The sequence below is a fragment of the Leptonychotes weddellii genome, chromosome 1 (genome assembly GCF_054177405.1).
Source record: "Leptonychotes weddellii isolate Sample4059 chromosome 1, ASM5417740v2, whole genome shotgun sequence".
NCBI lineage: Eukaryota > Metazoa > Chordata > Mammalia > Carnivora > Phocidae > Leptonychotes > Leptonychotes weddellii.
The window spans coordinates 74,043,552-74,055,992 of NC_138369.1; the positions used below are offsets into that span (position 1 = coordinate 74,043,552).

The window sequence follows — 12,441 nt, forward strand, 5'->3', positions numbered from 1 at the left end:
GCTTTCTAGCAGTTTCATTAGAGCAGCCTTGGGATGAGGCTCCACCATTGTCTCTACCCATCCTGGGGACTGCCTCCCAAACCCTGGGCTTAGCAAGGAGTTGCATGTCAGTTGCTTTCTTTCAGTCATTCAACAAGTACGTGTCGAAGACCTGCTGGTGCCAAGAAGAACTCTGGCAAAGAAACGAAATAAAAGACTGAAAGACAGGATTTGGAAGTGGCTCTGTACCCCCTAATCAATCCTCACCACATTTTTAGAGCCAGCCAGCCTAGTCATTGAAGGCAGATCCGACATGCAATGCAGCAGTCACCAGGGCCTTTGTCCCAAACAAGGAGCCGCCGCCTACAGAGAGTGTGAAGGCAGGCGGCCAAAACACAGAGCACAGGAAGGGTTTCGTTTGAGAAGAAACTAACAATTAGTCAGGATAACACACTTAGGACATTCATTAACATTAAGCAAACATGCCAGACACTCAATTCCCTAAAGCAGTTTTCCTCATAATCTTCCATTTCCAAACCCACGTATGATGGTCTGAAGAAGCAAGGCTTCGGGCTACAGGGAGGTGAATGAAGGCATTAAATATAAAGAATTTTCAAAGTAAAATGATTAGGACCATGTTTAAATTATAAGTTTATTGAGCATAAGATATAAAGGTTGCTATCAAATGAAGATAGCTTACATTTTACACACAAAACAGCATTCTTATATGATTAAATTTAAGTCTATGTCTCTTTTTTCCCTAAGAGGAAAGAAAACCTATATTGACCAATTCAAGATATATCATGAGATAATCAGTTATTAATAAAAGAAAATCAATAAAGTAAAAAATAATTGAATCAATGAAGTCTTTGTAAAAAATTTATCATCTAAGTCTGTCAGCTGGTTTTTCTTTTATGCTCCAGCTGGTCACTTAGTTCAGCCTTAAAAAAAAAAAAAAAAAAAAGCTGAGCAGAGGTAAATTTGTCGTGCCACAAATCATAGCTCTGTTGCTGTCCTGGGTAGATTTCACAGCTTTCTCTTTTCTATCTTTGCCCGCTCCCTACCACCACTTCTCAAAGCAAATGTGTTCTTTGGGAACGTGGCTGTTTTCCAGTTGCTTGGAGAAAAAGTCTGTCATTGGAGGTGGGCCACAAATATAGAACAAAGTCTCTTGTGAAATATGATCTCTTATCTCCTTCTCCGTTATTCTTCCTTCTACCAAAAAACAGAATAAACACCAAATAAGCCAGACACGCCTGTACTGAAATGAGGAAGGACTAACTACAACTCAGCAACGGGGTTTATTTCCAGTAACCCAAGCTCAGGGCATCTAGTGTGGACTCGTTCACACAATGGCTCCTGGTGGCAGCACCAGACGCCAGACCCAGGCAGAGAATGCATCACCAGGTTCCCTAAGCTTACGGTGAGCAAAGTGGGGAGCTAACCATCATGCACTCTTCAGACAGGGCCAGTTAGCTTCCTGATCTCTGGCAGAGATTCAGAACTGGCTTCAGCAAAGTAAATAAACTGGTGAAAAAAATCTTTCCAAGCAGGGGAAACCACGGGTAATTCAAATGACCATTAATGGCAAACGGCATCAATTCAGTCGAGGCTGGAACATAAAATCTTTGGATGTATACTACAGTGATGACACAAAGGTCCCCTTAAAATATGTGGAAAATAAATTTTTAACATGGGCAGTAAGAACCCCGTATATAATAAGGAAATCCAACCAAATCTCTCATTTTTCCATGGTGAATCACCTCCCAGTTCCCCAGGTAGTGACATCCCAGGAAAGCAACTACCATCCACCAGCGGTCTGTGCCACCAAACAGCTGCGTGGACATAGTCAAAATATCCCCGGGGGACTCACCCGTGACGTATGGCTTGAGTTCTGCACTGATTTGGGCTGTCTGTTTCGTAACATGCAAACTGCACGCAATCTTCTCAGGAAATTCATTTACTAAATCGAGGATATTTTTCTGGAATGTCAAACGTATTTGGTCACACTACAACTTTAAAAAATCAAAACAGATGTGCACAGCCTCTGCCGCTGAACCCCGACTCCCAGTCTGCACACGTCTGCCACTCTCTTCCTCTCTACTTAAGAGACGTATTGTTTGCAGCCTCGCAGGCCGGAGCATTCACAGCACAGAGGGCTAGTTGGCTTTAATTGAAATCTGAATATGCTAACAAGCATATTACTAACTCTCCGGGAGTTTTTTCTTTTCCCTTTTTCTCAAGCAGTGGCAATTAAGCAGCAGTTTCACTGACCACAGTTGTGTCTTTTAACTGTTTCTGTTCTTTTGTTCATCCCTGCAGCTGCAAGGCAATCCAGAGTGAAAGCCTTCTCCTGTCAAGTGTACTTCCTTTCAACAGATGCAGCCGAGGGGGGTTTCCGTCACCCGGCAGGGGCCGAACTCCACGCGCCTCACCTCCTCTGTTATATAACCTGTAGGTCTCCTGACTCCGCAGATGCTCGGGGCTGTGGCCACCTTTCTGTTCATCGGCCTCCAGATTCAGGCCCACCAAACCCGTCCTGGCCCGTCCTGTCACTTCACCGGGAGCCCCTCAACACAAGCTGTTTTTCTGTCCTAAGAAGTGGTGGTTAATTCCCCATCTGAACATGATTAACATCAAGCCTTCTGTTGCAACGAACTCTCGTAGAGAAGACAGAGTAACGGAAGAACGTTCCGGAGACGACTCCCACTCCGCCACGAGTTTGCTCACGGCACGCTAGCAAGCGTCCGTCTCTCCCCTACCTTAAACAGGAGCTCACTGGTATTCTGGGCACTGTAGAACAGCTTTGTCGTCCCCATCTCGTAGCCGCTCCCTCTGTGGGCCCGTTCTCTGTGGAGGTCGGCCGTGTGCCGCAGGATGGAGAGCAGGGGGTTAATTCCGACCCCTCCTGCAATCAGCACGAGGTTTCTAGAGGCATCTGCAGGCTGCGGGTCAAAGAAGAACTCTCCACCCACTCTCACGGCCACTTCAGAGTCAAGTGTACACTACGGCAGGAAAGAAAAGATCCGTGAGTCCTTTGGGGCATAGGCCTTACACCTACCGCTCTTCTTCAAGAAAACGGACTGCCTCTGCCTCCTGCATTTTTATCCGTGCTGAGAACTGTTTTCACAGCCGGCTCCCACTTGTCCCACTCGCCCATCACACAGGCCATTCGCTGCTCTGCCTTTGTGACCTGTACCGCCTAGCCGCTCCAGAACCCAGGAGAGGGGGACTCCCTTCAGTCGTTTTGCCACTTGCTCACTTCTTAGGTGATGAGCCGGGCTGCGCAACAGGCACTGGACTCAGGGCACAGCTCTGAAGCGTGAGTTTCCTTTTCTGCTCGAAGCCATGGAGCTGAGACAGGCAGGCTGGGGCAGGTGTCATTACGCTGCGGCTGCCCTGGGCTCGTCAGAGAACACTCTGGGTACCGGGGGGCCCCCTCCGGGCCACCAGCAGGGCACAGCCACAGCTCTGCTGCGCAGGCTTGAGGCCGGCCCCGCAGTGCTGGTCGGTGCTGTGCGCTTCTCCCCGGAGCAGCAAGAACAGGCACAGAGGCTTCACTCACCGGGGGGCGACTGCCACACCCCCGACCCAGCAAAGCACCTAGTGGGTGAGGTCACTTAGACCCGAACGACCATCAGAGCTGAATGCACTGGTTCTCCATGAGGGTGATAGAGACCCCAAAAGGAGGTGTTTTGGAAACACGTGGTCATACTTTTTTATTGTCACGATGGTTTGGAAAACCCAACTGGCATTTAGAGGGCAGGACCAGAGATGCTAGCTAGATGTCTTGTGCAGTTAGCAGTGCCCGGGAGCTGGCTCCCACTCAGCTGATGGTTAAATTTTGAGGAATTTCGTGAACCAGGTTTGTTTGGTTTTTTTTTAAAGATTTTATTTATTTATTTGACAGCACAAGCAGGGGGAGCAGCAAGCAGAGGGAGAGGGAGAGGCAGGCTCCCCCACTGAGCAGGGAGCCCGATGCGGGGCTCGATCCCAGGACCCTGGGATCATGACTTGAGCCGAAGGCAGCCGCTTAACCGACTGAGCCACCCAGGCGCCACGTGAACCACTTCCTACTGGTAGTTTGAATTCAGCCACTGAGAGAGTATCTGCAACACAGAAATCAGCAAATGCTGCAAATCACGACTTTTTGTACTCAGCCAGTTTAGCAGCACAGGATTGCCCTGCAGAAACTTCTGAATGGCCCATGGGACATACATGGAGGTGAAAACTGGTTTGTAATGATCTGAGACTAGATCCTAACTCATTTACAAAAAACCCAAAGCACTGTGTACGGACGGATCTAGTGGAGTCCGAATGTTCCAGAATGTACCCATCGTGTAGACTGTACTCTATTGTATCCAGAACATTACCAAGTATGCTCACTGTTCTGGCCAGCCACATCCCAGTTGGTAACATGCACGTGTGGTTCTCCCGTCACCAGGCAACAGGCAACACCATCTGCACCTGTAGACGGTGTACTCATGCTGATTCTACGCTGAGGAACAGCCGTCTGACTACTTAATTCTCTCTTCTAGTTAAGATCTGCCCAACCACTGATCTAGTGAAATACACAGTCTGTGACTAGGAATCCCCCCCCTTTTTTTTTTAATTTCTCCTTGGCATTACATTTAGAGAATTATGTCACAAAAAAAAAAAAAAATCTTTCATATGTTGATTACATTAACTTTGAATTTCATTTCAGGAGGGTTCTAGAAAGAGGGCAGCGGATCTGATAGGGTTGAGACCTCTAGCTTGGATAAAATGTACTGATGTAGGAGTCAGAAGACTGAATTTTAATCACAGCCTATGAAATCCATCAAGTTCCTTCATTTCTCTGAGCCTCTGCTGCCGCATCTGTTAAGTGGGTACCAACACCTGTCCTGCTCACCTCACAGGGCTATGGCGGCCATCACGGGACACCCGGCGGGGAAGAATTCCCTGCTGGGCTGCTGCCATCTAGCTCTATTACAGGAGGGGGTTTTAGTCACTGAAGCTGCCAGGGAAGAAAAAGTGCTGGGGTGCCTGCTCCTTTCTTCCCTGCCACTAAAAGGCAACCCAGAACTAAAGAAATTTATATGAAGAGCAAAAGTTGGCTCCATTACATGTTCCTGATGTAAATCAACAAAATGAACTCCCTCCTAAGAAGCAATAAGTTATCATGTGCTTTTTAAAGACCAAATCCTCAACATTCACTCCTTGGAGCCCTGCATGGCAGGTAGGCCGTTAAGTACTTATTTTTTTAAATTTTTTTTTAAGATTTTATGTATTTATTTAAGAGAGAGAGCACAAGCAGGGAGAGCAGCAGAGAGAGAGGGAGAAAGAGGTCTCCACTGTGCAGGGAGCCCGATGCGGGGCTCGATCCCAGGACCCCGGGATCATGACCTGAGCCGAAGGCAGACGCTTAGCCGACTGAGCCACCCAGGCGCCCCCAGTTAAGTACTTTTTGACATGAATTTAATTTGGGGCTTTACAACTTAAAGAAGTTAAATCTTAAAGAAGAGTTAGTCTCAGAGAAATGTAAGAAAAAACAATAATTAGTTTCATTCACAAAAGAGGTCCTTTCTGGTAAAGAACTATCAAATGAAGGAAATCCTTTCTCTGAGGGAAAAGAAAAACATCTAAACTAAACAATTTTAAATAGGTAGGCCATTTTTACACGAAGGATGAGAAGTGGGTTTTTATTTTCGACAAAAGAAATGAGCAGCAAGGGAGCATTCTGTTAGGAATAAGTACAATCTAGGACTTACTACACTGGCCACCAAAGTGCTTTAAAATGCCCTTCCTTTTCAAGTCTCAGAAACAGAAGCTATGGTATGAGAAGTTCTGCCTAATGATGCCAAAAGACTGAATCTCTCTGCCCCTTCCCTCCCCATCTTGCTTGCCTGTACACCTCTCTCTTTATCACTAAGAATCAAAGAGTAAAAGAGACTAAGAAATGAGAGAGAAATCATTTTCTCCAACGGTCATCTTTAGCAGAATTAATAATTACAACAAAGCCTTTAGGGTACTTACTGTTTTTGAGACAGAGTATTTTCAAAACCCTGAAGTTGGCAAAAAGAGAAAGAAAGAAAAAAAAATGTGCCTACCATCTCCTTAGTGACAAAATAATCTTAAATAGATCTATCTTCTTATTTGCTAGCATCTGGAAAGAATGAAAAGCCATCTTTGTCTTTTACTGATCAATAAAAGCTGCCAGGGTAGCATGAACACAACACTCCAAGTACTGTACCCTATAATACGGAAGTGAGTAAAAGGACATTACCTTCGATTACGCGGCCATGTTTTGGGTACAGATTTTCTACTTGTGAAATAAACAACTTTTCCACAGCAGCTGGAGCCCAGCACACAATAGCTGTCTAGAACCCTTTACCCTGCCAGGAGCCTGAGCCAAAGCAGATAAAATAAAGGAAGACATTTATGGCACTTTATCCCATGTCCCAACAGAGCAGCCTGCTGCCACCCAGACACTCACGTGCCTCCATTGTCCACTCTAATAGCTTAATAAGACAAACCCCTCAGGAGGAAAACAGCCACCTGAGAATGGTTCCAAGACAAATCTGACTTCATAAAGGCTGTTTGCAACTCCCACCGGGCAGAGTGGAGCCGGCACTACAATTAAAATGTGCATTCAAGCAATGCCACTTGGAGATTTTCTACAGCCTCTAAGAGTAAGTTCCTTCATTGAAATGCCAATGAGGCATGAAACCAAGCAGGGAGCTGTGGAGCAGGACCAGGTCAGGTCACGTGGGAGGCAGATAACGGGAGGGAACTCATGGCACTCGGAGCCGAGATGGCCAAGCTCACTGTAACCCTGGGCAAGGGGCACATGGAAACCTTGCCAGCCTCACCCCCACGGCATTTTTTAGAGATTCAGGATACAGCCTACAGACAGTAATGGGTGGGAAATCCAAAGAGAATCTAAAAAGGAATGAGGCAGCTGAGGACACATGGAAGGAATGACTCAGAAGGTCGGAGGGTAAAAATGTGACAGGATACATTGAGAATGGAAATGCTAAGGCAAGCAGCTGCCTTATTCTGAACAGATACAACTTGACACGGAAATCATAATTAGAAGAGACTTTTTTTATGCCCCTATAGATTTAAAAACCTTTTTTTTTTTTTAATTATCTTACAGTTAAACTCTTTGGGGGGAGCGGGGGAGGAAGTATAGTTCTGTGGATTTTAACACACACACACAGATCTGCCTAACTACCACCAAAACCAAGATACAGAACAGTTCCATCACCACCAAAACCAAGATACAGAACAGTTTCATCACCCCCAAAACCTCCCTCTGCTTTCCCTCTATGCTCACACCTTTCCCTACCCCTAACCCCTGTTAACCACTCATCTGTTTTCCATCATTGTATTTCTGTCTTCCAGAGTGTGACAAAAATGGGATTATAGAGTACATAACCTTTGAGACTGGCTTTTTTCACTCAATATGTGGCCTTTAAGACTCACCCAAGTGGAGTGCATCAATGGTTCATCCATTTTTACGCTGAATAACAATATATTGTATGAATGGATCACAATTTGTTTATCTGTTCACCTTTTGAGGGACATTTGGGTTGTTTCCAGTTTTTGACAATTATGAATAGAACCACTATAAATGTTTCACGTACAGGTTTTTATATGAACAGAGCTTTCTGTTTCTCTAGAATAAAGATCCAGGAGCAGTATTACTAGGACTTAAGATAAATGATTGTTTCATTTCATACAAAACTACCAAAATGTCTTCCAGATTGGCAGCAGTATGTCGCATTCCTGCTAGCAATCTAAGCTATAGAAGAGAGTTCCAGTCACTCCACATCCTTACCAGCATTTGGTATTGTCAGAACTTTTAACTTTAGTCATTCTAATAGGTGTGTAGAGATACCCCCTATATCCAGTTTTAATCTGCATTTCCCTAATGATGGTCAACATCTTGTCATTGCTTACTAGCTGTCCTTATATCCTTTTTAGTGAAGTGTCTATTCAGGCTTTTGCCCATTTTTAAATTATGCTGGTTTTCTTTCTGCTGACTTTTGAGTTCTTTATGTATTCTGGATATTACATATCCTTTGTTGGATATCTAACGTGCAAATACCTTTCATCGAATCTGTAGCAGTGTCTTTTGCAGAAAAACGTTTTTAATTTTGATTAACTCCTATATATGAATCTCCTCTTTTATGGATCTGGCTTTTGGTGTCATGTCCTAACACACCTACCCTCAAGTTCAGAATATTTCTTATGTTTTCTTCTAAAATTGTTACGGTTTTGTGTCTTCTACTTACATCTATAACCTATTTTGTAGGAATTTTCAACATAAAGTAGGACACTTAGGACAAAGTTGTTTCTTTGCATATGGATAAACAACTGTCCCAGCACTGTATATATGTTGGAAAGGTTATCCTTTCACCACTGAATTTCTTTAGCACTGTCGTCAAAAATCAAATGGCCATATGTGTGTTGGATCCAATTCTGAATTCTTTATTCTGTTCCATCAATTTATGTGTCCATCCCTTCACCAATACTACACTAATTTGATTACCATAGCTGTATTTTAATCTTAAATTTGAGCAATGTGATACTTGCCACTTTATTCTTCTTCGAAACTGTTTTAGCTATTCTAGTCCCTTTGCCCTTCCATATAAATTTTAAAATCAGTTTATAGCTACAATATTTATACTGGTACATTCCTTTCTGGCAAAGGAGATAAGAAAATGTCTGGGATGGGATAAAAGTTGTTGGTAAATATAGAAGGCACTCTAGAAATAAAAGGGATGGTCAAAAACTAAGAAGACAAACAACTGATTTGTGCAGAGCTCATTCTTTGTTATCAGAGTTCTCAGAGGTAATGAACAGTCAGCTTATGTAGAATTGTGTTGAGTCCCTTAGTGAAACATGAGTTATTAGCTGCAAACGTGGATTCCCTCTCAGGATCCCATGTGAAGAGCTCTCCAGAGGCAATGGCACCATGGATTTAGCAGTGCTCAGCTCTAGGCACAAGCGGGATAGAATGAGAAATCACTTCCTTGGGGCGCCCGGGTGGCTCAGTCGGTTAAGCGTCTGCCTTCGGCTCAGGTCATGATCCCAGAGTCCTGGGATTGAGCCCTACATTGGGCTCCACGCTCAGCAGGGAGCCTGCGTCTCCCTCTCCCTCTCCCTACCTGTCTACCTACTCGTGCTCTCTCTCTCTGTCAAATAAATAAAATCTTTAAAAAAAAAAAAAAAGAAATCACTTCCTTTCCAAATGACAGAATAATAGTTTAATTCCTTTTATTTAGGATAGTTACGACAAAATAATCTGATTTATAGGTTTACCATTTATAAGACACACAGAGAGCCAATTTAAAAAAACTTACATATAAAGTAAAATGTTTCAATACTAAAGTAGTGTTCAACTGAACACTAGTAACCCAGAAGGTATTTTCAGATCCCAAAATATCTTTGAGTCTTCCCTAATGCATCAAAAGATTCTGCTTCTTTGACCATTCTGGAGTTTGAATTCTGGATGTGGGGGAGCTCTTTGTGAGCATGTACCCTTCCCACTCAAGCCTTGGTTTCTTAGGTGCATTAAGTGAGCTGAACACAAATTTTGTGGGTAGGCAGAGATGCCCAGAGCTCCAAGTTTAAACAGGTTTGCTCACCTGATTGTGAATCCAGAGAGCAGGAGGGTGGTTCGCATATTTCACTGCCAATTCTATCATTCTCTCTTGTTCTAGTAGTCTGGGGCTGGAGCATATTGAGAACCCACCAACCACAGAGACTCCTGGGATAAAGAAATCAATCCTAAAAAGAAAGGCAAATAAACTTTTTGTTGAAGCAATTTTAAAAGTGGGCAATAAGATAAGTAAAACTGATAAACTTTAAGCTAGTTAAGAAAAAAAAGAAAAGAGAAAATTAGTAAAATCAAGAATGGAAGAGGGGACATCATCACCAAGCTTACAAAAATAGAAAAGATTATTACAGGAATTCCATGAACGACTGTATGACAAAAATTGAGATAACTTAAATGAAATGGATACATTCCTAGAAAGACAGAAATTATCAAATTGGACTCAAGAAGAAACAGAAAATCTGAACAGGCCCCTAACAAGTAAATAGTTTTAGTAATTTCAAAACTTCTAGAAAAAAAAAAGGATAGGCATCACTGGTGAATTTTACCAAGGATTTAAAGAATGCTAATCTTTTACAAACTCTTCCCAAAAACCAGAAAAGAACATTTGCCAACTCATTTATAAGGCCAGTATTACCCTGCTACCAAAACCAGACAAAGATATAACAAGAAAAGAAACTAAGTTCAATATCCCTTGTGAATATAGATGCAAAAATCCCAGGAATATTAGGTTGGTTTAACATCTGAAAATCAATCAATGAAAAACACCACTTAGTAGAATAATGGACAAAACCCAGGTATCATCTCAATAGATGCAGAAAAGGCATTTGGCAATATTTAAGACCCTTACATAATAAAAATACTCAACTAACTATGAATAACTGGGAACTTCCTCAATCTAATAAAGGACATCTACAAAATATCCAACATTCAATGGTGAAAAGCTACAAGTTTCTCCCCTAAAGACAGAAACAAGACAAGGATGTCTGTTCCTACCACCTCTTTTTAACATTGTACTAGAGGTTCTAGCCAAGGCAATTAAGCAAGAAAATTAAATAAAAGGTATCAAGATTAGAGAGGAAGAAATTGTAGATGACATGATGTTGTATATAGAAAATCCTAAGGAATCTACTATAAGGATATTAGAACTAATAAGCAAGTTCAAATGATGCTGCAGAATACAAGATTGATAAAAATCAACTGTATTTCTATACACCAGCAGTTAACAATCTAAATGTGAAGTTGAGAAAAATAATTTTATTTATAATAACATAAAAAAGATTAAAACAACTGGGAATAAATTTAACAAAAAAAGTATATAAGACTTGCATACTGAAAGCTACAAAACATTATGGAGAAAAATCAAAGAAGGTCTAAATAAATAAAAAGACACCTAATGTTCACAGACTGAAAGACTTAATAATATTAAGATGGCAATACTCTCCAAATTAATCTATAGATTCAATGCAATACCTATCAAAACTCCAGATGGTTTCTTTGCTGAAACTGACAAGTTGATCATAAAATTAATATGGAAATTCAAGGAACCCAGAATCATCAAAACAATTTGGAAAAAGACCAACAAATTTAGAGGACTCACACATTCTGATTTCAAAACTTACTATAAAGCTACAGTAATGAAGACACTGTAGTACTGGCATTAGGACAGGCACATAAATCAACGATAAAGAACTGCAAGTCCAGAAGTAAACTCTTAAATATGTGGTCAGTTGATTTTTGACAAGAGTACCAACACAATTCAATGGCAGAAGAACAGTCTTTTCAATGAACTGTGCCAGAACAACTGGATATGCACATGTAAAAAGAACGAAGTTGGACCCCTACCTCACACCATATACAAAAATTAACTCAAAATGGGTCACAGACTTAAAGGTAAGAGCTAAAATTATAAACTCTTAGAAGACTCACACAGGAGTAACTCTTCATGGCAATGGTTACTCAGATAGGATACCAAACACAAAAGTCAAAGAAAAAATGGAGAAACTAGCCTGCAACAAAATTAAGATACCATCATTAAAAGGTAACCTACAGAATGGGAGAGAATACTTTCAAATCAAATATCTGATAAGGAATTTGTATACAGAAAATATAAAGAACTTGTACAATTCAATAATTAAGACAACTCAAAATATGGGCAAAGGATTTGTATAAACATTTCTCCAAAGATATGTAAATGGCAAATAAGCATGTAAAAAGTTGCTCAACATCATTAGTTATTAGGAAAATGCAAATCAAAATCACAAGAGCTATCACTTCATACTCAACTAGGACTGATGGCTAATTAAACCAACAGTAGTACTAGTAAGGATCCTGAGAAACCAGAACCCTTCTACGCTGCTGGTGGGAATGTAAAATGGCGCAGCCACTTTGGAAAATAGTTTGCAGTGTCTCAAAATGTTAAACAGAGTTACCATATGACCATCAACTCCACTCTTAAATATATACCCAAGAGAAATTAAAATATATGTCCATTCAAAAACACGTACATAAATATTCATAGCAGCATTATTGATAATAGCCTAAAAGTGAAAACAATCTAAATTTTCATCAATTCATGAATGTATAAACAAAATATGGTATATCCACAATGGAATGAAGTACTGATACATGCCACAACATAGATGAACATTAAAATTATGTTAATAGAAAGAGGTCAGTCACCCAGAGGAATGGGAGAGAATTGTTGAAAAAGAAATGTTGAAAAAGAAAAGCAAAGCTGGCGGCATCACAATTCCGGACTTCAAGCTCTATTACAAAGCTGTCATCATCAAGACAGTATGGCACAGAAACAGACACATAGATCAGTGGAACAGAACAGAGAGCCCAGAAATGGACCC

General features: G+C 41.5%; 1 protein-coding gene across 9 annotated transcripts in view; it reads right to left on the minus strand.

Moving 5' to 3' along the window:
* Positions 1–613: 613 nt before the first annotated feature.
* Positions 614–12,441, minus strand: part of OXNAD1 (oxidoreductase NAD binding domain containing 1) — a 38,111-nt gene continuing 26,283 nt past the window's right edge. For 7 of the 9 annotated variants that reach the window (XM_031037868.2, XM_081826115.1, XM_031037865.2 and 4 more), the window contains 4 exons: positions 9,615–9,756; positions 2,742–2,984; positions 1,853–1,961; positions 614–1,194 (listed from right to left, as the gene is read on the minus strand). In XM_031037868.2, coding sequence (XP_030893728.1) covers positions 1,040–1,194; positions 1,853–1,961; positions 2,742–2,984; positions 9,615–9,756 — 649 coding nt within the window. In that variant the 3' untranslated portion in view covers positions 614–1,039. The remainder of the gene's footprint in view (positions 1,195–1,852; positions 1,962–2,741; positions 2,985–9,614; positions 9,757–12,441) is intronic. The other 2 variants (XM_031037869.2, XM_081826106.1) reach the window with 2 other exon arrangements.